This window comes from Carettochelys insculpta, chromosome 1, assembly GCF_033958435.1.
Source record: "Carettochelys insculpta isolate YL-2023 chromosome 1, ASM3395843v1, whole genome shotgun sequence".
NCBI classification, from domain to species: domain Eukaryota; kingdom Metazoa; phylum Chordata; order Testudines; family Carettochelyidae; genus Carettochelys; species Carettochelys insculpta.
This window is the reverse complement of record NC_134137.1, coordinates 235,150,528-235,177,276: the sequence shown is the minus strand read 5'-3', so window position 1 is coordinate 235,177,276 and position 26,749 is coordinate 235,150,528. Positions and strand designations below refer to the sequence as shown.

The window sequence follows — 26,749 nt, the reverse complement described above, 5'->3', positions numbered from 1 at the left end:
CTGTCCCTGGAGGTTTTTCAGTCCCGGCTGGACTAGATGACCTGCTGAGGTCCCTTCCAGCCCTTTGATTCTATGCTAAGGGCTGGCTGGCTCAGCCCTGCTCCTTTTGCCCAAGGCCCTGTCCCTTCCAGGAGCATACAGCCACCTGCCGCCTTGCATAGCTCATAGCAACGTCTGCTCCAGAGCTGGGACCAGGGCACTTTGTTCCCACATTGTGACAGTCTGGATTCTAAACTCTAGGTTTGAAACCCTCCTTCCAAATTCAGACCTAAACTCAGACCTATCTCTGCTTGCAACCAGTCACTCCCTTCCCCACGCCACACTCCCAACATCATCAGCTGTCTTGTCTGAACTTTTTAGGAGCCACTGGGGGAAAACAAAACAATTCTATTACCCAGTTATGAGCTCAGCACCGTCTCTTTTTCAACTGTCTTCTAGGGCTTGTAAGGATGGATCAACACGTGTAATCTCCCTCCCCCAATCATGGAGCACATGGGAAGTCCAGCCAGACATCATCACTTTGTTGAAACAGCCTGTGGAGCCCTTCCTACATCCATTTACTACAGAATCAACCCATCGAACTCATCACCCCAAGACACCATACAGGCCAAATGTTCAGAGTTGCACGGAAAAAAATGCCCTGTGCTTGTATCTGACTAAGGGTAGCAGCAATACTAGTGACACCAGCTAGGATTCAGAAGACCAGGGATCTTAGTCCCCAGGCTCCAGGGCACAATCAGATACCTGCCATAACCAGGAAGACTTTTGGCACTTAATATAGTAAGGTGGAGTGCTGAGCTTTTTCACCTTCCTCCAGAGTGGTTGCCGTTGGCCACTGTCTGAAGAGAGACTCTGAACTAGAAAAGTGAAAGAGCTGATCCAACATGGTCATGAGGCAGGATCCTGCCACTTACAGCCCAGTAGTATGATGTTTTGGAATAGGAACGAGGACACTGGATTAGAGGGTCTGGGATCTGATCTCTGTCCTTGTCATTTCCATGAACGTAATGACATCATAATTAACACTAACATTTAATCATCTAATCTCAGAGCTCTCCCTAAAGAAATGAAGGCACAAGGAAGTGATATGGCTAACCAGGGCAATGGGAGAGATGGGAACAACATGCAATTTGCCCTCTCCACAAGATCACACTGGGCATGCCTACATTACAACGTAGCCCGGGGTATGAGAGCTCTGGTTAGCAGACCCTGGGTTTGTTCATCATAGCTTGAGCATCTACACTGATGTGTAACCCCAGGTTAGGAACTGTTGAACCCTGGGTCCCCACAAGGGGGTCCAGCATCTGCTCAGTGTTATGTTGGCACGAGTCCAACTCCCCCTATCTCAGACCCCTTAGCGCCATCCCAAAATAGGGCTGTTCATGGAGCAGCATGGGAAAACTCGACCATTTGTCAAATATCGATGGACAAGCTTGTACAGCTGCCCTGGTTTGCTTGCTTTGCACACCGTGGAGCTCGGGCATCTAGCAAAGAGCCTCGTGCCAGCAGCCAGCATTGGGCCCATGCCCTTGCTACCTGGTGGTTGTGGAGAACAGAGTGACCCAGCCCCAGCCCACTCTGCTCCCTTGGCTCCTAGCTGTGTCGCTCATGGGAGAGTTGGAGAAAGAGCTGGAACCATGAACGACACTCGCTGGCATGAAGCAGAGAGGTGCAGCGTGCGGGAGTGAAGCATCCTGGAGCTGGATCCCTCTGCTTCCCACTGCCTCTGGCAAGTGTGTGTGTGTGTGTGTGTGTGTGTGTGTGTGGGTGGGTGGGAGGGTGGGTGGCGGGGGGGACTCCTGCTGCTCAGGGAAGGGGGTGTGGAGGAAGAGATGGAGTCAGGTGGTGCAGAACTGGAATGGGGAGAAGTGGGGAGGCAGTGGAGGCTTGGTGGAAGAGGTGGAACAGGGGCAGGGAGGGGACAGAGACAGGGAATGATGGAGCAGGGGCAGGGAGGGGACAGAACAGAGGTGGGGAGTGACGGAGCAGGGGCAGGGGTTACAGGCATGGGTGGGCTCAGGAAGAAGTGGAGCCTTGGTGGAATAGGAGAGGGATGGGAGGGGGAGGTGGGGTTTTTCCAGGGCTAGCGGTGGTGTGGGGACGAATCACATTGGAGGACTGTCACATGTCTGATCTCTCCCTGGTGTCCCTCCCCAGCAGCTGCCACTGGTCCAGAGGAGAAAGAAAGTCACCCCTTGGGATTCTTTTGGCAGATCCCCAGAACATGAGCCCAGAGGGCCAGAAAGCAAAAGGGTTTGAACCCTGGGCCCAGGCTTGACTCAGACTCTTCCCTTCATTCTTGTTGGGTCCTGGGACCTTGGGTCTAAGCCCTGACTTAGTGTAAACCACATATCTATGTCGAACGTAGTGGCACCTAGACCGCTTCACAGAGAAAGAATAAGTGTCCTCTACAGCCTAAGCTGAGGACCAGCTGGCCTTTAGCTCAAGCGGTAGAGGCGCCTGTGGGAAGCACCAGAGTTCCCAGGTTGGAGACTACCTGTGGGTAGTTACCTTAGGACAATTGGTGCATAGACATATGGGGAGTTAGCCTTCAGCCTCAGTCAAAACTTGACTCACCTCCCCTTTGAGCTTGGCCCTCTCTCGGCTTAGGTCTTCCTCTGGAGTTTGCTATAACAGGGACACTTGGGAGCAGAACTTGCCCAGTTCCAGGTTCAGAGCTATAAGATTTAACAGGTGCTTTGTGCCAGAGCAGCACATGTACATTGGTGGGTGCGGCTGCCATTTTATCAGTGTAGCCTCAGCAGTGCACATTTCCCTAGGTGGTGAGCAAGCAGATGGAAGTGGCCCAAAGTCCTAGTTCAGGGCTGACTTTTGTGGATTTTGGTCAGCACAGCCAAGAACAGAGTCCAGTCCAGTTGGTTTAGTTCCCATGCAGAGGAGAAGGTGAAAGAGAGGGGAGCAGGGCAAGCACTAAGAGGACAGTGTGAGCAGAGTAAAACAATGCTGTTTCCTGCCATTACCATATGCCATCATAGGTGTGCCGACGGATGGCGTAAAGAAAAAGCGGTTGTCCCTCCGGCAGAGAGTGGGCTTGTGGACCTTGGCACTGGTGAAGACTTTTAAACCCATCTCCTGTGAAAAGGTAAGCCAGACGTGATAAACAAACCAGACATCAGGAGGTTCATGTGTCACCTGGACAGGATCGGGATGACATGACGCAGGGATGAATCATGACTGTGGTCAGATAACAAAGCCTACTGAGATCAGAAAGGCCTGAGATATCAATGCCAGTGTGGCCGGGCGGGAGCCAAGGGCGAGGTCTATGTCAGTGAAAGGCTCATGACCAGAAGCTGAAGACAGACACCCCCAACACCTCAGAGCCCCGCCCTGGGAGGAGCTGGGCTGTCTCTCTGGCCCAGTCCACCCCCTGCCTCGCTGCTGAGATGCTGAACAACTGCTGTCAGGTCCTCTGGGGGTTGAGAGCGAGTCCCACTGGGAGCAAACGTGAGACCCTGCAGGACACCAAACCCTCACCCCCTGGGGCTGGGCAGCTATCCTGGGGGCTGTTCAGAGCAGCACTCCGTGTGCACATCCACATTGACAAAAGGGGGATTGGCACCTCATAGCAGCCTATGGCCTCATTTGTAGGCCCTGTCACTTTACTCCTGCTGTTAGGCCATCTCTGTGTACCCATGTGTAAATTAGTGAGGGGCTGAGGTGTTCCCAGCTGGGGTTTTCTGGCCCAGCCTTAGTTATTACCTCAAATGCACCAGTTTACAAGCCTCCAGCTCAGGGAGACTCTGGTGGGGAGCCCTGAACTAACAGCGATTTCAATCACCCTGCGTTCCTGCCAGTTTTTCCCCACCCACGTGCAGAATAAATTTTGTGGCGTGCACTGAGACATGTGGAGCTGTGCACCATCTGTAGAAACAGAAGCTGCCAGCTGCAGGTCCGGTGTGAGCTCCGCTAATCAGCGGGGCAGCATTTGTCTCTCCCTGGGAGGCTGCCCACATGCTCCGTTTACAGGCCCTGCTGGCCGGCGCTCACCTGGAGAATGTGGAAGGTGTCCCCTTCCCCGTCAGGAAAAACGGGTTCATAAATGAATCCATTTAAGATGACGCTGTCAAGGTTCACACAAGCGTTAACGTCATCTTCCTCCAGATGGTGCTCCCTGTAACTATAGCCCCTCAGCTCCTTCACGGGGAGCAAGTCATACACCTGCGGGGACACAACTCCATGGCAGTGACACAGGCCCAGGAATAACACACCCACATGTGCCACCCGAGCAATCACAGGCAACTTAAACTGACAAACCCAGTGTCCCAGGGTGTCCCTACAATAACAAACCCCACAGGAACAGAGCAGCATGTCTGACTCAAGGCTCACCGCCGACTTTTCCATAATGACCCAGCCAGCGTGTGCTGACCAGTGCTCACCGATGGATCCACAATAGCAAATGGGTAGGTGTGGTTGTGTCCTCACATGTGGCCTCAGAACTATCGACCGCCGGGCGTGGTGACAGTTTCCACGAGTGCCCTATATAATGGCGCAGAGCCTGTGCTGACGAGGGACCCAACAGTACCAGACAAGCTGCGCCACCCTCCTCCCCCCGAGTGATTCTCTGCACTTTCTGGAGAAGACCCCATCTTCTGCCCATGGATCACCGGACCAGGCTGGGACTTACAGAGCTGGGCGAAAGTTCAGCTTCAGGCTTCATGAGGAGGACGCTCTTGTCCACAGCACGGACGGCACACAGGGAGCCTAGGGAGGCTCTGACATGCAGATGTGCCTCAGCGGCAGGGAAGCCCTTGGCTGGTGAGAAATGCAAGTGGACCTGCAACCCCAGGAAAGGTGTTTGAGGAGATAATTGTCCAGACACTTTCACACCCTGCCCTACAGCAAAACTCAGTCCTAGAATGGCCTCACATAGCTCTGCCAGTGCCCCTCAATTCTCCCCTGCAGCCCCCCAGCTATTCCAGCCCTGGGCTCCCCACACAGGTCTGCCAGTGCCCCTCAGCCCTGCCCTGAAACAACCCCTTTGCTATTCCAGCCGTGGGCTCCCCTCACAGCTCTGCCAGTGCCCCTCAGCCCTACCCTGCAGCCCCTCTGCTATTCCAGCCCTGGGCTCCCCACATAGCTCTACCAGTATCCCCTACATTTCAGTTCTGATCCTATCCTCCATAATTCTGGCCATGCAAATTATTCCTGATGTGCATTCATCCCTCATTTTCAAATCCTGATCCATGGTCATTGCTTGATGGGCATATGGAGTCATCAAACATTTACTGAGTCTCTCTCTCTCACGTGGTGAATGCGAGTTGTAGAAACAGGCCACCCACCTTATTGGCAAAGCAGTTTTCAATCTTGAAATTTTCAGAATTGGCGATAACTTCCCCGCTGGGTAAAGTGGCATATACGAGTACTTTGGCCAGGGGGGCGATCTCCGGTCCCACAAGGACCCTCAGCTCAAACACCTGGCTGACTGACAAACAGAGAAGGGAGGGGCTAAGCTGTAGAGAATCAACTGCAGGACCACACACTTCCTTAGGCTCTCTCATGATGGCTCCAATATTAGCCACTTCCACTCTCTAAGCATCCTTTCTACCTGTCTCTCCCCTTTGTTTTATGAAAATTGACATGAATATGAATAACTCAGAGATGCTTTATACAAAACACATCATGTAACATATCCATTTTAAAGGTACAGTCTGGTGAACCTGAATATCCCATTTGAGTACATGTACAATTCACATACACAGAGTGAATCTGTCGTTTTTCACTTGCAATCACTTAAATGCTACTTTTTATATTTCAAACTGTTACCGGAGCTGGGGGCGCAAGCCCTGTACATACCTTTCTTCCAATGAGAAAACGGGCTGACCTTATGAGTTTTCTCTCTGTAAAACTTTACATGGAGCAAGATGGAGTTATTTGGGGTTTTGGTCCTCTTGGGGGGCTGTGTTCCTCAGAGATCTGAACTGGTTCAGTGTCTGTGTTGGCCTGCAGGGGTGGTAACCCCAACTCTGTGCCTTTGCTGGGAAAGACCAGAACTGTTGGCTCAGCAGGACAGAGTGGTGGAGAGCCCCAGAGAGCACAAAGATGGGCGTCAGTGACTTGCACTGGGGACAACCCGAACTCGATTTCTGTGATCAAGCCTGTCACGGAGAGGTAAGGCTTTTGGTACACAGTTCAGGCCCTTGATGCTTACTGCAGATACCTGACCTGAGATAGTCAGGTGAGATGGATTTGGTGGATCCCATCATGTCTTCTAAATTCACACCAGCTATAACCTTGCACTGACCCCTGGAGCACAGAATCCCCCTTCCCAAGCAACAAAGAAGGCGACGAAAGGCTCTGAGTGCAGTGTTGTGCACGCAGGGCTGCGGAGGGGGTGGGATTCCACACTTGTCTGCTGCTTAGGGTGGAATGAGCCCCGCCAGCCTGAATGGGAGTCCCTGGAGGCTGCCTTTGGGAAAATGAAATCGGTCAGGGGAACTGTGTGGGTGTCAAAGGGAAAGAGAGACCAGCGCAAGAAGGGAGGAGGAAGGGCGAGGGAGGGCGAGGAAGCACAGAGCAGAGAAGAAACATAGGGTTGGAAGAGACCTCAGGAGATAATCAAGTCCAACCCCCTGCTAGAAACAGGACCAATCCCAAAAGGAGGTTCTTGGAACCTCTTTCAGACACAGCAGCCCACCCTCCCAGGACAGACGGAGAAAGGGGTGGGGGCAGGAGGGCAGTTACGATAAGAATGGGCTTAAATTTTTAAGATTTTTTTTGTTGTTGTGGTTGTTGATAAAAGCAGATTCAGGGAAACCAAAACATTTCACACATTAGTGTCCAATCCACCAAATGCTTTTGGTTAGCAATAAAATTGGGAACAAATGAGAAGGTTTGTTTCAGCTTTTCCTAAAACAAAGGCTCAGTTTTTCAATTCTAAACAACTTTTCCTTCACTATCTCTTTCAGTTCTATTTGCTAAAGACTAAAGCAGCTCGAAAGGGAAACAGCTCAGATGTCCCCAAACAATTGTTTTTTGAGGTTCTGGTTTGGCCAGTGAACTGGGAATTCATTATTCCCACCGCTCTACTCACGTTCCCCATCCCCCACGGGATGTTCCTCGGTGCCTGACCTCACGATGCCTCCCTTGGCCATCACCTGCGGGGCAGAAGAAAGCCTCCTGTTACAGGTGTCCTGGTGTGAGACGGGGGATGCTCATGAGGAGCAAATGAGGGGGTGGGGCTGAGTGCCTGTACCAATGCCCTCCTGTGGGAGGGAGCCACACAGAGTCCCAGACTGGAGATGGACCAAGTTAGACATCCCCTTTCCTGGCAGAAAGCAATCACGCTCTGGCCACTACTGTATTTTCTTCAGTGGCTTTTCCATGTAAATGTCATAGCCAAATGAACCTGGCCGTGGGACAGTTTGGTGGCCTGGGACATACATGGGTGTCTGGCTTCTAGTGCTGTGTCATGCGTAGGGAGGTAAAGGTCAGTAGGCCTGGGCTTACCAAATAGTAAAAGGCGATTTCCTTTTGCTCCCCGACAGCTTGCGGCTTCAGGATATAATGCACCCGGACCCCCATGCTGGAGCCACAGCTTAAAGTCTGAGGTACCGGCTCGATTTTCAGAAAGCTCTTACTCTCTGAGTAAAAGCGCATTGCTGTGTGAGAGGCCGTACCATACTCGGGGGTGACCCAGTTGTGGTCGTAACAATTCAGTTCAGATTTATGGTTTACCTGATGAAGAAGAACGTTTTCACATCAGATCAAACAGTAGGTTACAAGCCCTTGCACTTCAGAAGGACAAAAAGAGGTAAGGTTATAACTGTGTTCTTGGCAGATTTTTCCAGGCACGGTGCATTGGTCTGCATTGCCCATTGCTGACGCTTGCCTGGGAGAGAGAGCTGGAGAACCAGAGGAAGAATGACATTGTGTGCCAGCCACACAGAGCTAGGCACAGAGAGAGCAAGAGAGAGAGGAGGAGACTGAAATTCCCAGCCAGCAAACTCTTTATTTTATTGCTTGATGGGAAAAGAGCTCAATAAACTTAAGGACATCCCCCTGGGAGCTTGGGCAGTGACACCTCTCACTGCCTAGCTCCCTGGATTCAGCCACTCACCATGATTGTAATTCTGCTGTCTGTGAAGTTGACGGTGTCTATGGAAAACCAGACTTGGCCCTTTTCATTGGTTGTGTAATTGGCGTTGTACTTGTCCCTTATGGAAATCTGGATTGTTTCATTGGAAATTGGAGCATCGGTCCCATCCACCAGCTTCACCTGTTGGAGGAAATCCAACCTCTGTTGCTTATACCAGGCAGGGAGAACAGTCCCTGGCTGCGTCTACACATGAAGCCTACTTCGAAGTAGCCTATTTCGATGTGGCGACATCGAAATAGGCTATTTCGATGAATAACGTCTACACGTCCTCCAGGGCTGGCAACATCGACGTTGCGCAGCACCACATCGAAATAGGCGCAGCGAGGGAACGTCTACACGCCACAGTAGCACACATCGAAATAAGGGTGCCAGGCACAGCTGCAGACAGGGTCACAGGGCGGACTCAACAGCCAGCCGCTCCCTTAAAGGGCCCCTCCCAGACACACTTGCACTAAACAGCACAAGATCCACAGAGCCGACAACGAGTTGCAGACCCTGTGCATGCAGCATGAATCCCCCGCTGCAGCAGCAGCAGCCAGAAGCCCTGTGCTAAGGGCTGCTGCCCACGGTGACCATAGAGCCCCGCACGGGCTGGAGAGACAGCGTCTCTCAACCCCCCAGCTGATGGCTGCCAAGGAGGACCCCACAGTTTCGACGTTGCGGGAAGCGGATCGTCTACACGGTCCCTACTTCGACGTTGAACGTCGAAGTAGGGCGCTATTCCGATCCCCTCATGAGGTTAGCGACTTCGACGTCTCGCTGCCTAACGTCGAAGGTAACTTCGAAATAGCGCCCGACGCGTGTAGCCGCGACGGGCGCTATTTCGATGTTAGTGCCGCTACTTCGAAGTCGCGTGCACGTGTAGACACAGCTCCTCAGTCCTAATGGCCCTTTGCTCACATTATTGCCTAAGGCAGCTTCAGCGGCTGTTTCTTGCCAACCGTAGGGCGAGTCTGTGTGAATGTGCGGGGTGTGTCAGAACCACTGGAGGATGTGGCAGTGTGTCCTCCTGGGAGCATGGGCAGGACTGTGCCAGCTCACACCTATGGGCCTTTACATTTGATTCCGTCTGACAGCTCCAGGGGGTCAGAGGAAGGTGCTGCAACTCCCACCAATGGCAAAGCTACTGCAGCATGTGCAGAGGCAGAGAGATGGCTCCTGTTCCTGAGGTCTGTAATCCTCCCCTGTGTTCAGTCTCTCTCTGAAAAGTGGCAGGTTCTTGTTCTCACAGACAAGCACACTTGTGTCATGTAATTTTCTGGGCTCTCAGTGGTTCCCTACCTCCCCGAAGAAGGGGATCCCTGGTCTGTAGTAAGAGTCCACCTGCGCAAAGCTGATTTTGCTCATGGTGCCTGTGATCTCACTGGAGCCAGTCCCAGTTAATTCCACCCCTGCAAGAGAAAAGCAGCAAAGAGGGCTTGAACCAAGGCACTGAGCTGCTGCACGTCGACCCACATGTTGTCCAGCTGTGCCTGACTCTTCTGTGCAGGCTGGCAACACCCTCTCATGCTGCAGTGCAGTGTGACATCTCTACCCCGTCGGCGGGAGGCATACCTGTACCCTCTTCTGTGACCTTGCCTTCCACCTCAATTTTCATCTCGTAACCCTTTCGCTTGAGCTGGAATAGCCTGGTCTTCACCACACTGGAGACACAGCCATGAGAGTCCGCCTGAGCCAGAGACCAAAGAAGAAATCACCCTGCAAACCCCTTTTCCTTACGTCTATACGAAACGGAAACAGCCCAGCACCCAAGAGATTTGTCTGCTGCTTGGTTTGCCCAAATCCCAGCCTCTTGTTGGCTTGGTCCAGCCCAAATCCCTCCTTCCTTATCTCCCCAACAAAGCAGCCAAGGTATCTCTGCTCCCCAGCGATCTATCCAAAGTGTCTGCTGCCCTCTGTGATGAATTTCACCTCAAATTTTCAAGGTTACACTCCTGGTCCCCCATTTTTTCAGATCACATCCCCTAGAACTGCAACTTCCCATCAGTGTGATACATTTCTTTGATCTGAAGATTCTTACATTTTCTCCTTGACCTTACATTTTTCAGATCTGAAGAAGTGGATCTGTCTCATGAAAGCTCATCACCTATTTTATTTTTAGTCTTTAAAGTGCTACAGGACTGCTTTTTTGCTTTGTGAAGATCCAGACTAACACAGCTACCTCTCTGTGACATTTCTTTGTGTCTTTTATCCACCTTCAGGATCCTCTCACTTTCTCCATGTGTGTTCTTTCTCCCCTCCTCCATCTCTCATTCTTTCCCATCCTTCTCCTCACTCTCTCTCTCTCTAACCCAGCTCCATTTTCCATCTAATTACTTTCATTTCCTTCATATTCTCCTTCTCTCTCCCGAGGGCTCTATCCCCATTCTCTCTACTTTTCTGCTCCATCTCTCTCTTTCTTCTGCCTCTTGACTTCTCACTCCCAGATCCTACATTTTCCTCTTGATTTCTCCTCTTCTTTGCTCCTGCTCCATGCCCATCTCAATCCAATTCAGATACAAAAGCCTCGCAGAGGCCCCTCTTTCCCAGCTAGAAGAAACCCCTGGCCCAGAATGAATCCTGATGTCAATGGGAGTTCTGCCTTTGATTTCAAGGGGGCCAAGATTTCACGTGAGAGGTTTTTCTTCATAGTTGATATCCCCAGCCTGGGCCTCACCTTCCCGTGACCACCCCCGCTCTCCTGTGAGACATAGCCCACCCTAAAGCACAGAATACCAGCTGAAGTCTAACAATCCCCATTGACAGACACAGATCATCCTCCCTGAGACAGTCACCTCCTGCCAATGGCTTGGATCTCACCTGCTTGGTGAATTCCTCACACACAGCATCAGCCTCTCTGCCATAGCAGGATGACCTGTTCTGGGAAAATTTCCGGCACACACGGACTTTCACCAGGCCGGGGACAGGGGTCCCATAGGTGTACCTGTAACCAGAGAAGGTTCAAAGAGACCCAAAGTGCTTAGAAGGGGAGACAGAGGCAGGCAGAAGAGGCCTTTGGAACACTTTATGTCATTACCTCTGAGGACTCTGCAGGAATTTCTTGTCTATTCCCTAGAGCATTGCCTAGACCTGTTTTTCAATGACTCGAGTGACAGGACTCCAGCCATTTTCAGGGGATTCCATTCCACTACCCAGCAGGCCTGCTCCAGCCACCGGGACATGTTGCCTGATAGTCAGGCTCTTCTGCCCCTTAATCAGGCGAGTTTTCCTTCTCCCGCCTCCCTCCCATTTGGCCACAGCTTTCTGGTAAGGAAGAGCCAAGACCTGTGAACAGGATTTCAGGTGCAGTCTCCTCAGAGCTGAACACCATCTTCCAGCTGGCACCTCACTAGCGCTGCACAGAGGGGGGTTATCATCTCCCACCACCACTACATACCACCCTCAGAGCATGTTTTCAGTTCTGGACACCTCTTCCCCCCAGAACCACTGACAAATTGGAGGGTGTTCCAGGAAGAGCAGGAAATATGAGCAAGGATCTGGAGGGAGGTGTTTGTGAGGAGGGAAGGAAGGAGTTAAATTTGCCGTGTCTAGTTATGGGATGTCTAAGAGGAGACATAAGTTCTGCCTACAAGCACCTGAAGGAGGCATCACCAAGTGGGTGAGGCTGGGATTTAGAGGCACGTAGGAGCCTGACTAGGAAGGACAGAATGGTGTTAAGGAAGGGCACATTTGGACTGAGCAGAAAAAAAAATCTCCCTGACGGGAGCTGTGTGGGGCTGAGGCTTCATTTCCCAGGGTTGGGGGACTCCATCTCTTGGGATGTTTAAAGGCAGGGCTGGGTGCAGACTAGACAAGTAGGGAACAATCCTGCCCTGGGCTTCGGGGGTGGAGTGAAAAAGTCCCAAGGGGCCTTCTCCAGCTCTGGTTTTCGGGCTGGCAGCAGGAAGGCAAAGGTGGGTGAGCGCAAAGAGCAGTGATTCAAAGCCCGCGACTCACAGACTACAGACGGCCACTCTCAGCTCCTCGTCCTCGATGGTGATTTTCTTGGGAAGCTTCACCAACACCTCAAACTTGGGCAGCACTGAGGGGAAAAGAAGGACCACAAGTTGAGCAGAGCAGAGGGAGCACGTGTGCATCACTGTCCATTCCCACTGAGTGACACACACAGCTTGTCCCTGCCCCTCCCCGCCACCACCTGAGGCCTGATCCTCAACCTGTTGTGCATTACCACGGAGGTGCTGGATGCCAGGGGCTGCAAGGACAATGGCAGGAGGCCAGAGCTGGAGAAGAGTAGGAAGGAGAGGTGAGTGATGTGAGTTTCATCGGCAGAGCATGGAGGTGGAGGGGGTGGGTGGGACGCAAACTGTGCCACTGTAATGCAGCATTTGCCTCACTTGTTCTGCATCCCCACCAAATACCGCACCCAAGTGGTAGGAAAGTCCTGCCCCAAAAGTAAAGCTGCCTTGTACTGAGGCTGGAATCACAGCCCATACCCAGGAGGCCCAAGGGATAGGCCTTTGTAGCCACACCCCCAGTACTCTCATTGTCTTTTACAGTCTAAGGTGATGGGGAGAAAGCTACACAACTCTGGCTGGAACTGAGGCTGAGCTCCAGTGCAAGATCTGCAAATGGGACCTGGCAGGGGTTCCTGTTTCACTAAGGCAGTGGTCCCCAAACATTTTACCTCACGTCCCCTATGACCCCCGTCCCCCCCACAAGCAGGGGCAGGCTTGGGGCTGCTGGAGGTGGGGGATGTGGATGGGGTAAGGGAGCCGAAGTTGGGGCCGCAGATGGGAAGAAAGCAAATAGCGGAGCCTTGGTCATGGGCCGAGGCTGGCCACTGGGGGCATGGTTGGAATCTGGGCCAAGGCCAGGAGTGGAGCTGGGTGGTGCTTGCTCCCATCCTCTATGGGGACAGGCCTGGGCCCCAGCTGCACCCTGATAAACGTTCCTCTGAAGCCCTGTAGGGGGTGTGCCCCCCCATCAGGGACCTCTGCTGTAGAGCACCCTGTTTTTCCTTGCCCGTTCCTCAGAGTGCTTGTCACTTCTCTGGACATCCCTGACAAACGCGAATGAGATTTTGGTGCCTGGAATGGACCCTGGATCCAGATCCTGCTTCCAACACTCCCAGCCCCAACACAAGTGGGACCCTTCTTACCATATTCCTCCACAGTAAAAGAGTGTTCTAGATTGGTCCCCGTCTCCTTCTGCACCACCACATGGTAGGTGCCATGGACAGGCTCAGAGGCAAGGGGGAAGGAGAGCTGGATGAGGCCGTGATTTAACTCCACCTCTCGCCACTGGTACACACGGTTGTTCTGCGGGTCCTACAAGTGAGGAGACCATGAGGTAACAAGACAGGATGACTCAACCTTTCATTTGCAAACAGGGTGGCTATGAGACATGAAGCTGCAGAGCAGGGCATGCCATCCTATCTTCAGCAGAGATACAGGAAAGACATGGTCATCTCCGGGACAGTACATTTCATCATCTTTATGGAAATATGCTCAGCAATATGGGTATATCTAATTCAAATATGCTTTATGCAAATTATTGCATATAACCTGTAATTGGAAAGCTTGTAGTCCCCTGAATGTATATATTCTATTTGTATGCATGCACCACTTCTGCATCTGAAATTAGGAAAATTCACTGTAGATTTATCATCAATGTTTTTGTGTTGGGAAAAGGCTATTAACAGCCCATCAGGAACAACAGCGAAGCAGCCAGACAAATAGCTAATAGCCCATTATCAAGAGACAGTTGAGTGGAACAAATTGATAAACTTAATAGTAACGAGTCACTGGGACCAAATGACATTCACTCAAAAGTTCTGAAAGAACTGAAATTGTGGAATTATTAACTGTGATTTGTAATTTATCCTTTAAATAAGCTTCTGTACCTAAGGATTGGAAGATAGCTAATGTGATGCCAATATTTTAAATGGGCTCTAAAGATGATCCTGGAAATCACAGACCAGTAAATCTAACATCAGTACTAGGCAAATTATTTGAAACTATAGTACAGAACAAAATAGTCAGACATGTAGACAAACATAATTGGTTGGGGAAAAATCAACATGGGTTCTGTAAAGGGAAATCATGCCTTACTAATCTACTAGATTTCTATGAGGTAGTCCATAAGCATGTGGACAAGAGGGATCCAGTAAGATATAGTGTACTTAGATTTCCAGAAAGCCTTTTATAAGGTCCTTCACAAAAGGCTCTTAAGTAAAATAAATTGTCATGGGATTAGAAGGAAGGTCCTTTCATGGAGTGATAACTGGTTAAAAGACAGGAAACAAAGGGTAGGAATAAATGGTCAGTTTTCAGAATGGAGAGAGGTAACTAGTGGTGTCCCCCAAGGTCTGTGTTGGAATGAACCCCAAACATTTGTTCAGGGAAGAGCAAGAAATATGAGCAAGGATCTGGAGGGATGCTATGTTCAGCAATGACCACAGGAACAGTGAGAAGTCCAGTGGCACCTTATAGACTAACAGATATTTTGGAGCATAAGCTTTCGTGGGCAAAGACCCACTTCATCAGATGCATGAGTAGGGGGCGTTTCAGAGGAGGATTTAAAGACGGGGTCTCAGTAACCTCCTCTGAAACCCACCCCCACTCATGCATCTGATGAAGTGGGTCTTTGCCCACAAAAAGCTCATGCTCCAAAATATCTGTTAGTCTATAAGGTGCCACAGGACTTGTTGTTTTTGAAGATACGGACTATCTCGGCTTCCCCTCTGAGACTAATGACCACACGGGGGCAGCGAGCATGGGAGACAGTTATACTGCATTGTGACCCCAAAAGCTCAGGCCAAACCCCTCCCCTACAGCCCTCGGCCACACTGGAGGACCAGGGTTGTGGAGCCCCACCAGCCTGGCCATCCCCCCGTGATGCACTGCCAGCGGGGCAGCACTGCCCTGTCCCCCAGGGAGCAGCTGCCACCCACGGCAACCGGTAGGACAGCTCCAGCCCCCGCGGGAGGAGCTCCTGTCTGGAGCTGGCCAGTGCAGCCCCCTGAAGCCCCAGGGAGCCACCATTACTGGACCTGGAGAGCCCTCTAGACCTCTCAGCCCCCTGCCCTGAGCTCCCCTGGCCCTGATCCTGCGGCCTGCCTGCCCTGAGCACCTGCACTACTCAGCTCCCTTTGCTGATCCCCTCAGCCCTGCCTTCAGCCCTGCCCCAGCCTCCTACCCTGCCTCTTGTACCACCCCTCCCTCCCCTGAGCCCCCAGACACACAAACCCCTGCCCTGAGCCCCGTCCCCGCTCCTGACTCCTTCACACCCTCACCCCCCTGGACACCTCCTGCACCCCTTGTCCTGGGACCCACACACCCAATCCCTGGCCCTGAGTCACCCACACCTCTGATCCCCCTTTTGTGAGTTCTACACTCCCACCCACCTGCCCTGAGCCCCCACAGGACCCAAGCAATGGCCAGTAAATCCTATAATACTTAAACCAAGGGCAAATAATTGCTAGTTGGGGCACAGGGACAACCACTGTGCATCTCTCTCATTCATTGATACAGGAGGCGAACAAGGCGTGGGCTTGCTCTGCCTACACTTGTACAGAGTAAGGTGGATTTATCTGAGGTCCTGACCCCACTGGGGCTGTGCTCATGGGTGCTGTGTCATGTCCCTTTGGCTGAACCTGCCCAGTGCTGAAAGGATTTCAGTGTCTTTCTTGCTCTGCTGTGTCCTGTGTGACCCCAGCTCTGTGGCCAGAGCTTCTGGCTCAGCAGGGGAGGATTGTGGGAGGGCAGGAAGGCAGGCTCAGAGGTATGATCAGTCCTTCAGGTGACAGTCTCAAGGGGATCTCTGTGACCAAACCCATCACAATCTCCCTCTCTATAACTGAGGGCACCTGGTGGACAACTCTGTAGTTTCTCACTAGCCTGTGAAGATTTGAAATTATGAGAGTCTTTAACCATCAAGTCCCGTGCAATTAGTGTGTGATTAAAGAGCCGAATACCAGCTCTGAATCTACTCCATTGTCCGCCCACCACCACATGGAGTGGGCAAGGAGGCCGGGAGAGAGTGAGGGTAGGAGGCAGATGGCAGGATGAGATGGATCCTGAGAGCTTTAATGTTATATTTGCAGTGTGGGAGCTGGTAGGTGGCTGGACACAGAAATACTCAAGTCACCGATGAGGCTGAGAAAACCCTCCCACAAAGGCACGTGCAAGGGACTGGAACTGCCAATCTAGATTTAGAGATGTTGTTTGGGCTGCTACCCCAGCTCAGCTTGTGATACCAGCGCAGGGAGAAAGCTCTACCTATATTCTAGTAAACCACCTCCACAAGGTGCATAACTTCTGGAGCTGGGAGCCTGTTTACAGTGGAACTTTACTGCGCTGTGGCTTGCTGTGCGTAGGGTGTGTATTTTTTCGCACTCCTGAGAGAGAAAGCTATGGCGTAATCTCTTACCCATGTAGACAAGCCCTCAGGCACCTCTTTGCTGGCATGACCACACCCAAGCTAGCTGCTGCCCTGGTGCTACTATTTCGGTATCATAGGGCACCCTCGACTGATAGTTACACTGGAATGGAATTTGTGTGAGGACCAGGGCCCACTCTGACAACAGGCCCCTTTCAGGTGGCTTCACACGACCTGAAGAGGAAGGAATGTTCACAAGCCCTTTCCCCTTGCTGCAGGTCATGGTCCATTCCCCTGGGCAGCTGAGGATGGAAATCTCTGGGGCGACCCAATTCTGAGATGCAAGACACCCAGCACCTGAGTGGGTGAGGGGATTGCAGAACTCTGTCTCCTGGTCCAACAGACTCACCCTTACTTCCCTGCTCTGAGGCACTGGCTGCTACACTAGCTGTTCACAAGGAACTCTACACCTACTCTGCCATGGAGCACAGAGCTCTTCCCGTCCCTGAAGTGGCCACCCGTTTCCAGCTAGCTGCTGCGAGAGTGAAAATCAATGTGCCACTTACCTTGATGAAGACCAGTGGAAACTATAGGGAGAACAAGGAGAAGCAGAGTTAGAAACACAGGTCAGAGGTGCCCTGAACTCATTTATCCCAGTCAGTGCATTTCTGTAAGAGATGCACTTGGTTAAGACTCCAGACCATGAAAACTGCTTTTCCTACAGGCTGATATGGAGTAGTTCCTTCACATTTTTGCTTTTCCCCCTGTAACGCCAGAGGTTTTGAAAATCTACCTCATTATTATTTGGTCTGCAGAATTTTTCAGCTTCTGATAACATGTATTTTTCCTCTTGGATATAGAAAATTTTTTTATCTTCATTTCAAAAGAGAATGTTTTTCGGTTCCTCAGTCCCTGACAGTTAAGAAATCGGTGCAATTTTTGCCCTTCTAGTGTGGTGCCAAGGGAGATGGTTTTTACTGGGTTCTGACTGACATTTTAAGGCAGTATATGCTTTATAAGGGTGCTGCTGTTGTAGATTGTGTATCTTTTTCTTTCAGGATTTTCAAAGGGCTTGTGACATACGTGAATTAATAAAATTGAAAGCAGCATTTTACAATATAATAAAGTGTGATTCATACGATACCTTAAAGGGACTTATTCTGTCCTATGCCCACTCTGTCAATGAGGCTGAATCAAGGCAGAATCTGACCCTTATAAAGCCAATGTGGGGAGTAAGAAGGGATCGCTTGCTTTAGAGAGTTCCTGTTATGGTTCCAAATGGATGCTTAAAAGAAGTAAGTTCCTCGGGAATCACAAATGACTTTAAAGGGGACGTTGTCAGTGCTCACCATGTGAGACATGGGTACTGATCAGACCTACCTTCTCATTCAGGGGGCGGAAGTCTTCATCCATAGAGACAATCCGAAATAGAACTGCAGAGACATGAGTGAGAGAGAGAGAGGAAGGGATGTTCACTGTTAAATTTGCAAGGGCTTTACCAGGTACATCTGTCGTTGAGGCAGATGCTGAGTGCATGCCTGGCCAGGTGAAGTGACCAGTGGGCAAGTGGCAGGGTGGGATGCATGCCCCACACTCTGCATGTTTGTGATTGTGGAGGTGGCGGGAGGTCAGGTTGCCAGCCAGCTGTATTGATTTGGCGGTGAGTTGTAGGGTCTCTGAGGACACGGGGAGAATTCCCCACCCAATTCCCTGTACCTGTTTGTCCTGGTTTGTAGATGGGTTTGTCTGTCTGCACAAAGACCAGGCTCTCTGTGTCCTTGACCAGCACCGATTTCCTGCTCCTGAACTTCAGTGTCGGCCCTTTCACCAGCACCGTGAGAAATGCTATTGGCAAGCCACTGGCCTTTGGAACCTGGAGAACAGTAAAAGTATTACAAGAAGTCCTGTGGCACCTTATAGACTAACCGATATTTTGGAGCATAAGCTTTTGTGGGCAAAGACTCACTTCGTCAGCTTATGCTCCAAAATATCGGTTAGCCTATAAGGTGCCACAGGACTTCTTGTTGTTCTCAAAGATACAGACTAACACAGCTACCTCAGTAAAACAATTGTGGCCTTAGAGGTTCCCTCTGTGCACTGAGCTGCTGGAGGCTGGAGGTTTACATGGAACTCAACCTGAAGGGTCACCACCTCCCCACCAAATCAGGGAATGTGTGGTCTAGGGAAAGAAAGCCAGGACCAGCCAGTCTGACCTCACCCTGGTTTTGCCAGGACTCTTCTCCACCCCCACTCCTGCCTCCTCTGTGCTGCTGGAGGCTTTTCAGGAGTTCCTTACCCCCAAGCTCCAGAGCAGTCACTACCCTGCCATGCCTCTGCCATCCCCTCCCCATGAGGAGTCCCTAACTCCTCCACCCCAGTAGTTTATATCTTAGTCTGAGCTTTTCCATCATCCCTTGTGCTGCCTCTGACCAAGGCAGGGGGTCATTTTCCTTCCCTCACTATGCTCCTTCCTCAAAAGGCTTTATGGCGTGACAAAATCCCCACAGCTGAGGATCCCTGTGATGGATGAAAATGGGAAGCTACATCTGATCAATTCCTTCTGGGATAGATCTGTTTTCTTCTACCTTCCTCCCAGCCAGCCTTGAGTGCTGCAGGGAGTGAACCTGAACTGGCCCCAGGTAGAGGCACAAGATAAACTCATGGATTTCAACTGCCTCGAGGACCTTCTCTAACCTCTTTCTTCCAGTGCTTTCTGTCCTGGCTCACTCAGAGGCCTGTGGAGCCTCCAGAGAATTGGGAGACCCGGCTTCAGCTGTCAGGTCAGCACTGACATAGACAGAAAAGCACACAGCGAAGCCAGACACCCCACAGCCTGTAGCACAGCATCTCCCACAACATTGGGCTGGGCGTGGAGCTCAACCCTGACTGAATAAGACTATTCCCAATGAGTCACCCACTGCACTGCCGGCAGGTACTGTGGTTTTCTTTGACTGTCTCCAACCTGAGCCTGTTGCTGTTTGTGGGTTCTGAGGGTATCAGGCTTTGCAGGGGTTTGTTCCAGGCTGTCACTATCTTTCCAACTGAAATAATAAACCCCACAGGGGCCAGATACTCACCGTGAAAGGGACACACTTGAACACGTCCTTCTCCGCCACCATGTCTGCGATCAGACTCCTGTTCTCCCCGGCATGCTCCAGCGTGGCGCTCAGCGTCACGGATTCGTTCAGGTGGGTCAGCTGGACGCAGATCCGTTCAGAAACGTTGGTGTGGATCAGAAATGGCACTAGCACCAGGTACTGCCTGGGAAGGGGAAGGGCACAGGTCAGACAGGCAGGGCTGGGGGGATGTAGAAGGCACTGAGAGACGGACCTAGGCTCATGTGACAGCTGAATCCTGGCCATCCATCCAAATGGCAACTTATACTCACAGGAAGGGACGTTTCATTTTGGGTTTGTAACATGCTCGCCTGTCTGCTCAGTCACCTGGGAACTGAGGACATCCTCTAGAGCAGCAATGAGGTCTGTGCTAACTGGGCTTGCTGCTGTCCAAGGCTGTTTGCTCAGCCTCCCAGCAGGGAGTGGGGATGGCTCGAAAAGTTCCAGGAATTAACTGGTGTTTCTGTATCCCACAGACCTTTGTTGAGCAAGGATACCTTTGTTGGGGAGAATTGGGGGTTCTGTAGCCCCGCAAAAGTTTGAACCCCTGAATTTCATATTTGATGTCTGCTTAAAGCACATGCCCTAACTCCAGAGACAGCTCTTAACTGCATCAGAGCTGGTGCTGCTGCTAGCTTTGCTTTGAGGCTGGGAGTTTGTTTATAAGGAGAAGATAGTAGGGTGATTAGGATAACAAAAGGCTCGTCATTCATGTAACTGAAGGATCATTACATCAGTGTTTCTCAACCACAGGTACATGTACCCTTGTGGATACACTGAGGTCTGCCAGGGGGTGCATCAGTTCATCTAGGTATGTGCCTACTTTTACAACAGGCGACCTAAAAACCCTAGTAAAGCCAGTACAATCTAAAAGTTTATTCAGACTATGACTTGTTTCTACTGCTTCATATGCCGTACGCTGAAATGTAAGTACAATATTTCTGTTCTGATTTATTTACTTGATAATAAGATGGCAGAAAGTCAGCAGGTTTTCAGTACTAGTCTTCTGTGATAGTTTTACATGTTTTTGTAAGTAAGTAGTTTTTGAGTGAGGTGTAACTTGGTGATGTGCACAAGAAATCTGATTCCTGAAAAGGGTCCAGTAATCCAGAAAGGTTGAATGGCACTTGTTTCAAGACCTCAGATTACCTTAGGACCTTGTTTCTCAACCAGTGGCACAAGCTCCCTTAGAGATACGCAAGACATCTGGGGGTACTTATAATTTTTTTAAAAAGAGGTACTTTATATAAAAGGTTGAGAAACAATGCATTAGATAATCATGAAAACATTGCCCTGTACTATACTTAAAACACAGGGAAAAATGAATAGGAATAAATAGTGGTGAAGTCCAAGGGTCTCTATTTGGACACCACAGTCCAACTTACCCATACATGAACCTGGGAGAAACAGTCAGGTGACACATTTTTCAAAATTGCTCAAAATAGTTGTGTCTAAAGCTGACTGCAAAGAGTTCGACGTATCTCACAAAACTGGCTGATTGGGCAACACAAGGGCAGATGGAATTCAGTGTTGATAAATGCAAAGTCATGCACATAGAAAAATATAATCCCAACTATACATACAAAATGAGAGGGTCTAAAACAACTGTTACCACTCAAGAGAGAGAGTTGGAATCACTGTGGTTTGTTCCCTGAAAACATCTGCTCAATGTGCAGTAGCAATATAAAAAGCCAGCCAAATATTGAGAAACATTTAGGAAAAGAATAGATACAAAGACAGAAAAGTATCATATTTCTTTTATATAAAATCATGGTATGCCCACATATTGAATGCAGCATGTGGACCTGGTTGCTCCATCTAATGCAAGATATATTGGGTTTGGAAAAGATATAGAAAAGGCAACAGAAATGACTAGGGATAAGGAACAGATTCCAGATGAGAAGATGTTAAAAAGACTGGGACTTTTCAGTGTGGAAAAATATGACTAAAGGGTGAGGAGATATGTTAAAGCTCTAGAAAATCATGAATGTTGTGGAAAATAGAATAAGGAAATGTTATTTACTCTGTCATTAGCGTAATGAAAGGAGCTCAGCCAATAAAATTTATAGATAACAAACTTAAAATAAACAAAAGAAATTATTTCTTCGTAGTCAACCTGTGGAACTCTTGCCAGGGGATGGTGGAAAGGCCCAAATTATAACAGGGATCCCATGAGAACAAATTAAGTTCCAGGAGGATAGGCCCATTGGTGGTACCAGCCAAAATGTGTAGGGATGGTGTCCCTAGCTTCTGTTTGTCTGGGAATGGGCAACAGCAGATGGATCCAGTGCCTTTAGGACCTGACTGCGTCCCAAAGGGGGAAGTTTGCTAGACAAGTGGAGGTCAGTTCTGGCCCCCTTCCCAGCTCTGCTCATGGCCTGCACTGACAGCTTCTTGACTCGCCTCCACTTCCAGGCCTAGATGCCCCCGTCCCCAGTTGGGCTGATGGGCCCGCTTCTGCCAGACCTGGCCAGACTGCCGGCCCTGTCAGGCCTCCTGGCATGGGCCCTCCTGCTGCTTGAACTGAATCTTGGTTGCCAGGGCTCTCTGATCCAGCAACATCTTTGGTCCTGCCAGATCACGGATGTTGCCACCTCCGAGAGCTTCAGTTTCTAGAGGTTCAATCTGTGCTTTCTAGCTCGGCCAGTAAAGGCTGGGGGGGTAGTTCTCCTCTGCCTGGGACTTGGTGAGGAGTAAGCATAAAATGTGGCCTCCTGTGAAAGAAGAACAAAGCCCCGGAGAACCCAGGCCTATATTTGGACATTTGTCAGGACTTGCCTCAAGTGTGACACTTGCCCCTTTGACATCCCTGTCACGCATCCCTGCAACTCTGCTTCACCTGCTCTCCCTCTGGGGTGAGAATGGCAGAATGGGTGAAACGTGACAGCCGCTGCTCTTAGCGCTGGGGGCAGGCTCACTGATACTACCGAGGTGATGGTTATGGCCTGATATTGGCCTCTGGCTCCTCCCTGCATAAACCCACAGCCACATCAACTTGTACAGCCTAATGCATCCCAGGAGATCCAGTTCCAGAAGCGTCACCACTCCGTTGGCTCCCAGCAATAGTGGTAATCTCAGCTCCTCGAGACCTTTCAAAATTTCCATATCAGCCCTGTCTGGTTGATCTCCTTGAGCTGCCCTCCTCCCCTCTGGTTGGGGCAGTGTTGTCAACCATGAGCTTAAATTTATGCATACATGCAAATTATTCACAGATATGCAAATTATTCATTCAAATTTGCATAATGTGCCTCACACAGAGCAGAACAGACTTTGGGACTGTGCCTCACATTCAGTCCTCCCGCCCTTCCCCCTCCCCTGTTCTTTCAGCCAGAATGAACTTTCAGTTAGATTGAGAGAACAAGAGTGGCGAAAAGGCAGGTATCTCGAAAAGGCAGGCAGAAAGAGAACAGCTGGGCCTTTCCTGTGCAGCAGGATGCAACCAAACCCAAAACAACAGCTGCTTCTTCAGCATAGAGAGTGCATCAATCCATTTTAAAGTGTGGAACTCAGACAAGTCTGACCAGAGGCAAACTACATGCTAAGAGTAGAATGGAGCAGGGCCAAACAATTTGCATGGAGCCATTTTCTGCTGGAAAATGCAGTTGCATCACCATGGAGACAACTTACAGGAGTGTGTCCATTTTGACAATATTTTAAACAGAAAAAAACATTTAAATAAATTGTTTTGACTTTCTCAATTACATAATGTAAAATGTTTTCTTTTGACTTTTAGATTATAACATGAATCTTTTAAACTATTACTAATAGTATATTATGATATGAAGCATTTTATATTATACAGGTAGAACATCTCTCGCCCAGCACCCTCAGGACTTGGCTCATGCAAAAGAGAGAATTTGCCAAACCATGGGAGGTCAATATTGTCTAGCAGCATTACCTTCATTTATACTGCTTACCGGGCTCTTACAAGACATTTAGGGGTAAATTACAGCTAAAGAACAGCACAGAACACTGAGAGCCAGGACTGGTGGCTGTAAACAAACTTTATGGGACCACCGGAAACTTGGCTACACCTATGATAAGTGCATTGCTGGCAAACTAACGTCATGCCAGACCACAGATGTTGTCAGATGAGCGAGTGCTGGACTACAGAGTTTCAGCCTATAGTACAATGTTGTGACATTACCATAATGTAGTGGGCTTTTGCATTATATTTTCCTGGAGATGCCACTCCACGAAAAAGTTGGATTGTGTCTTACCGTTTACAATTAAATGGATTTTGAAATGTCATTCCTTGCAATTCAGGCAAGCCTAGGCGGTGAGCTTTCTGGGGAAAGGATCATCTTGCTGGTCTGTGTTTGCACAGCTCTTAGACTAACAATAGGGAGTTAAATGGATTAAAAGCTCCCACATTGGAATTATGGGACTAGAGCCATCCCCCACTGAAGCAGGGCAGTGTAAATAGCACCTGCTCATGTACACCAACAAGGGGAAGCCACTGCACTGCAAATACGCTAATCTGTGCTGAGCTCCATTCAAAGGAACTCTGTGCTGGTTGCCTCTGACAAAGGGATACCCAGAGTCACAGGCTGTGCTTGGCTATACCCCGCCTTCAGGCCCCTCAGCGGAGGCAAGGTTGAAGCCAAGTTGCAGTATCCAAGGTGGATGTTCCAGCAGAGTGTGCCATTGCCAGGGTCTGTGCTGACAGACAGGAATCTAGGTCAAAGACTCTCTTTGGGAACATTTGCAGTCTGTGGCTGCCAAGGGAAGCCACCGGCTTTAAAGAAGAGGAAAAAAGAGAAAGATTTGTCTGAGCTCTCACTCACAGGCAAGGAAACTTGGGTAGCAGGGGGCTGCAGGACAGGGCTGAGGGGCACTGGCAGAGCTGTGAGGGGAGCCCAGGGCTGGAATAGCAGAGGGGCTGCAGGGCAGGGCTGAGGGGCACTGGCAGAGCTGTGTGGGGAGCCCAGGGCTGGAATAGCAGAGGGGCTGCAGGGCAGGGCTGAGGGGCAGTGGCAGAGCTGTGAGGGGAGCCCAGGGCTGGAATAGCAGAGGGGCTGCAGGGCAGGGCTGAGGGGCCCTGGAAGAGCTGTGAGGGGAGCCCAGGGCTGGAATAGCAGAGGGGCTGCAGGGCAGGGCTTAGGGGCACTGGCAGAGCTGTGAGGGGAGCCCAGGGCTGGAATAGCAGAGGGGCTGCAGGGCAGGGCTGAGGGGCACTGGCAGAGCTGTGAGGGGAGCCCAAGACTGGGATAGCAGAGGGGCTGCAGGGCAGGGCTGAGGGGCAGTGAGAGAGCTGCAGGGGAGGGAGGGGAATGAAAGACAGAAAAAATGGAGATGACAGCACCAGCCCCCTCTGAGTGTGGAGCTTACGGTTCGGTGGTGGGCGAGGTGTTTCCCAGAAGGAAGAAGAGGAGCAGGAGGAAGATGCTCCGGCCCCCGGGCAGCCTGTCCTTCCCCATGGTACAGAGTGAGATTGGTGAGCGAGGCAGACAGGCAGTCTTGTATGCTGGCTCCCTGCACCCTGGCTCACTGGTTGGTCAACTCTTTTATATTGCTCTCTGTAAACAGCCCCTGGGAGGGGTGAGGTAAGGGCAGGGGGCCAGGACCATCTGGGAAATGAGGAGAGGTACAGGGAAGGAGGAGGAGCCACAGCCGGCAGCTCTGAGTCCTGGCACTGTCCGTCCCTGGCCAGACCCTGCCACATGGTGGCTGGGGAGGTTTTTATCTCAGACACTGTCCTGTGCCTGAACCATTCACCCTCCCAGCCTCTGTTTGTCTAACTCCAGCAGCACCCTGTGGTGGGGGGGAGGAACCCTGTAGTTCATGACTGAGCCAGTCCAGCTGTCTGTGGGGATTGGAAGCAGTTTCCAAACCCTGTCCAGTGCAGCCAGATAAGCCTTTCCTGTTCCTATGCTATAAGCCGCTGTCCAAAAGCTGGCTGTGTCCACTAATATCCCTCTGGTACACCTTCTGAGGCCGTTTTGTGTACCATTGCCTGCTGCTGCCAGGCATGTACCAGAGCTGGCCCTAGCTATGAGCGTACCTTTTGCTGGCTACATGAGTGCACCTGCCCTCCGTTGTTCGAGGGAGCAAGGCTGCTTCTTTAGCTCCCCAGGCAGCTGGTGACAGTTGTGAATGGTCTCTTTGGAGCACAGTAAGACTGGCCCACGGGACTGTCCATGGAGCAAAGATGGCAGCATTGGGAGAAAAAGTGGGCTTATTTCTCAGCACTGCCACACTGTGTGACTGTGTGCACATCCGTTCCCCTCTGCACCTCACTTTACCCATCTGAAAAATGTTATAATGATTCTGACCCGCCAAGCAAGGACTCAACTGATGAATGTTTGTCAAGTGGTTTAAAGCAATGGTTCTCAACCAGGGATCCGTGTACCTCTGGGGTTACGCAGGGATCTCAGTGTTTCCCAACTTTTTTATGAATAAAAAACTGGACTTATTTTATGTTCATCTTTTTTTTCATATATATCCTTTTTGCACAGTCATGAGCACGATGACAAGTTTATTGCCAATAGGCAATGTCTGCCAACCAACCAGTTACGATTAAGTTGTTTAAACATATGTGTTACAATGGTAGAAAAGAAATTGTGTCTGAAAATTGTAGGCACTGGGTGTACTTATCATTTATTTATTTATTTAAAAGGGGAACATTATAAAAAAAGGTTGAGAAACTCTGTTCTAGAGTCTCCTCACAGGAGGTGCTATAGGCAGGCAAAGGAAGAAACTCTTTTTAGGGCACACGGGAAAACAGAATTCAGACATTTGGATGGTTAATTGCTTATCCTGTTATGGGATTAAGATCATTCAGGGCATGTGGGAATCCCCTGCCATGTTTCTGCAGGATGGAAATCAAAAACACTGGGGAAGCCTCAGTCAGGGAAAGGATGAGATCCTATGGGGATCCAGAATTGGAAGAACATCATATTTTACGTGCAAATTTCAAAACAAAATATTTCCTCTTCTGGGGGGCTGGGTAGTTGGTTTAAGTTCCCCCCAAAAATCTCAGAATAATTTGCGAAAAGCTTTACAGTTGTCCAATCTGAATTTTTTGGCCAAAAAAGAGATTTTTTGTACAAAAAATGTCACTCTGCTAGAATCCCCCTACCCACACAGGCCTTAATCTAGACATAGCATCATGCAGAATCATAGACTCATAGAACACTAGAACTGGAAGGGACTTCAAGAGGTCTTTGAGTCCAGTCCCCTGCTCTGATGGCAGGCC

General features: G+C 50.3%; 1 protein-coding gene across 2 annotated transcripts in view; it reads right to left on the bottom strand.

Moving 5' to 3' along the window:
- LOC142017430 (alpha-2-macroglobulin-like) overlaps positions 1-25,031 on the bottom strand; it is a 59,328-nt gene extending 34,297 nt beyond the window's left edge. For both annotated transcript variants that reach the window (XM_075002261.1, XM_075002271.1), the window contains exons 1-17: positions 24,883-25,031; positions 19,513-19,696; positions 18,152-18,308; positions 17,816-17,868; positions 17,002-17,022; positions 13,215-13,383; positions 12,053-12,137; positions 10,916-11,039; positions 9,671-9,785; positions 9,398-9,507; positions 8,078-8,236; positions 7,468-7,695; positions 7,052-7,115; positions 5,301-5,443; positions 4,646-4,795; positions 4,009-4,179; positions 2,982-3,093 (exon numbers count right to left, since the gene is read on the bottom strand). In XM_075002261.1, coding sequence (XP_074858362.1) covers positions 2,982-3,093; positions 4,009-4,179; positions 4,646-4,795; positions 5,301-5,443; positions 7,052-7,115; positions 7,468-7,695; positions 8,078-8,236; positions 9,398-9,507; positions 9,671-9,785; positions 10,916-11,039; positions 12,053-12,137; positions 13,215-13,383; positions 17,002-17,022; positions 17,816-17,868; positions 18,152-18,308; positions 19,513-19,696; positions 24,883-24,971 — 2,134 coding nt within the window. In that variant the 5' untranslated portion in view covers positions 24,972-25,031. The remainder of the gene's footprint in view (positions 1-2,981; positions 3,094-4,008; positions 4,180-4,645; positions 4,796-5,300; positions 5,444-7,051; positions 7,116-7,467; positions 7,696-8,077; positions 8,237-9,397; positions 9,508-9,670; positions 9,786-10,915; positions 11,040-12,052; positions 12,138-13,214; positions 13,384-17,001; positions 17,023-17,815; positions 17,869-18,151; positions 18,309-19,512; positions 19,697-24,882) is intronic.
- Between the last annotated feature and the right edge of the window lie 1,718 nt (positions 25,032-26,749).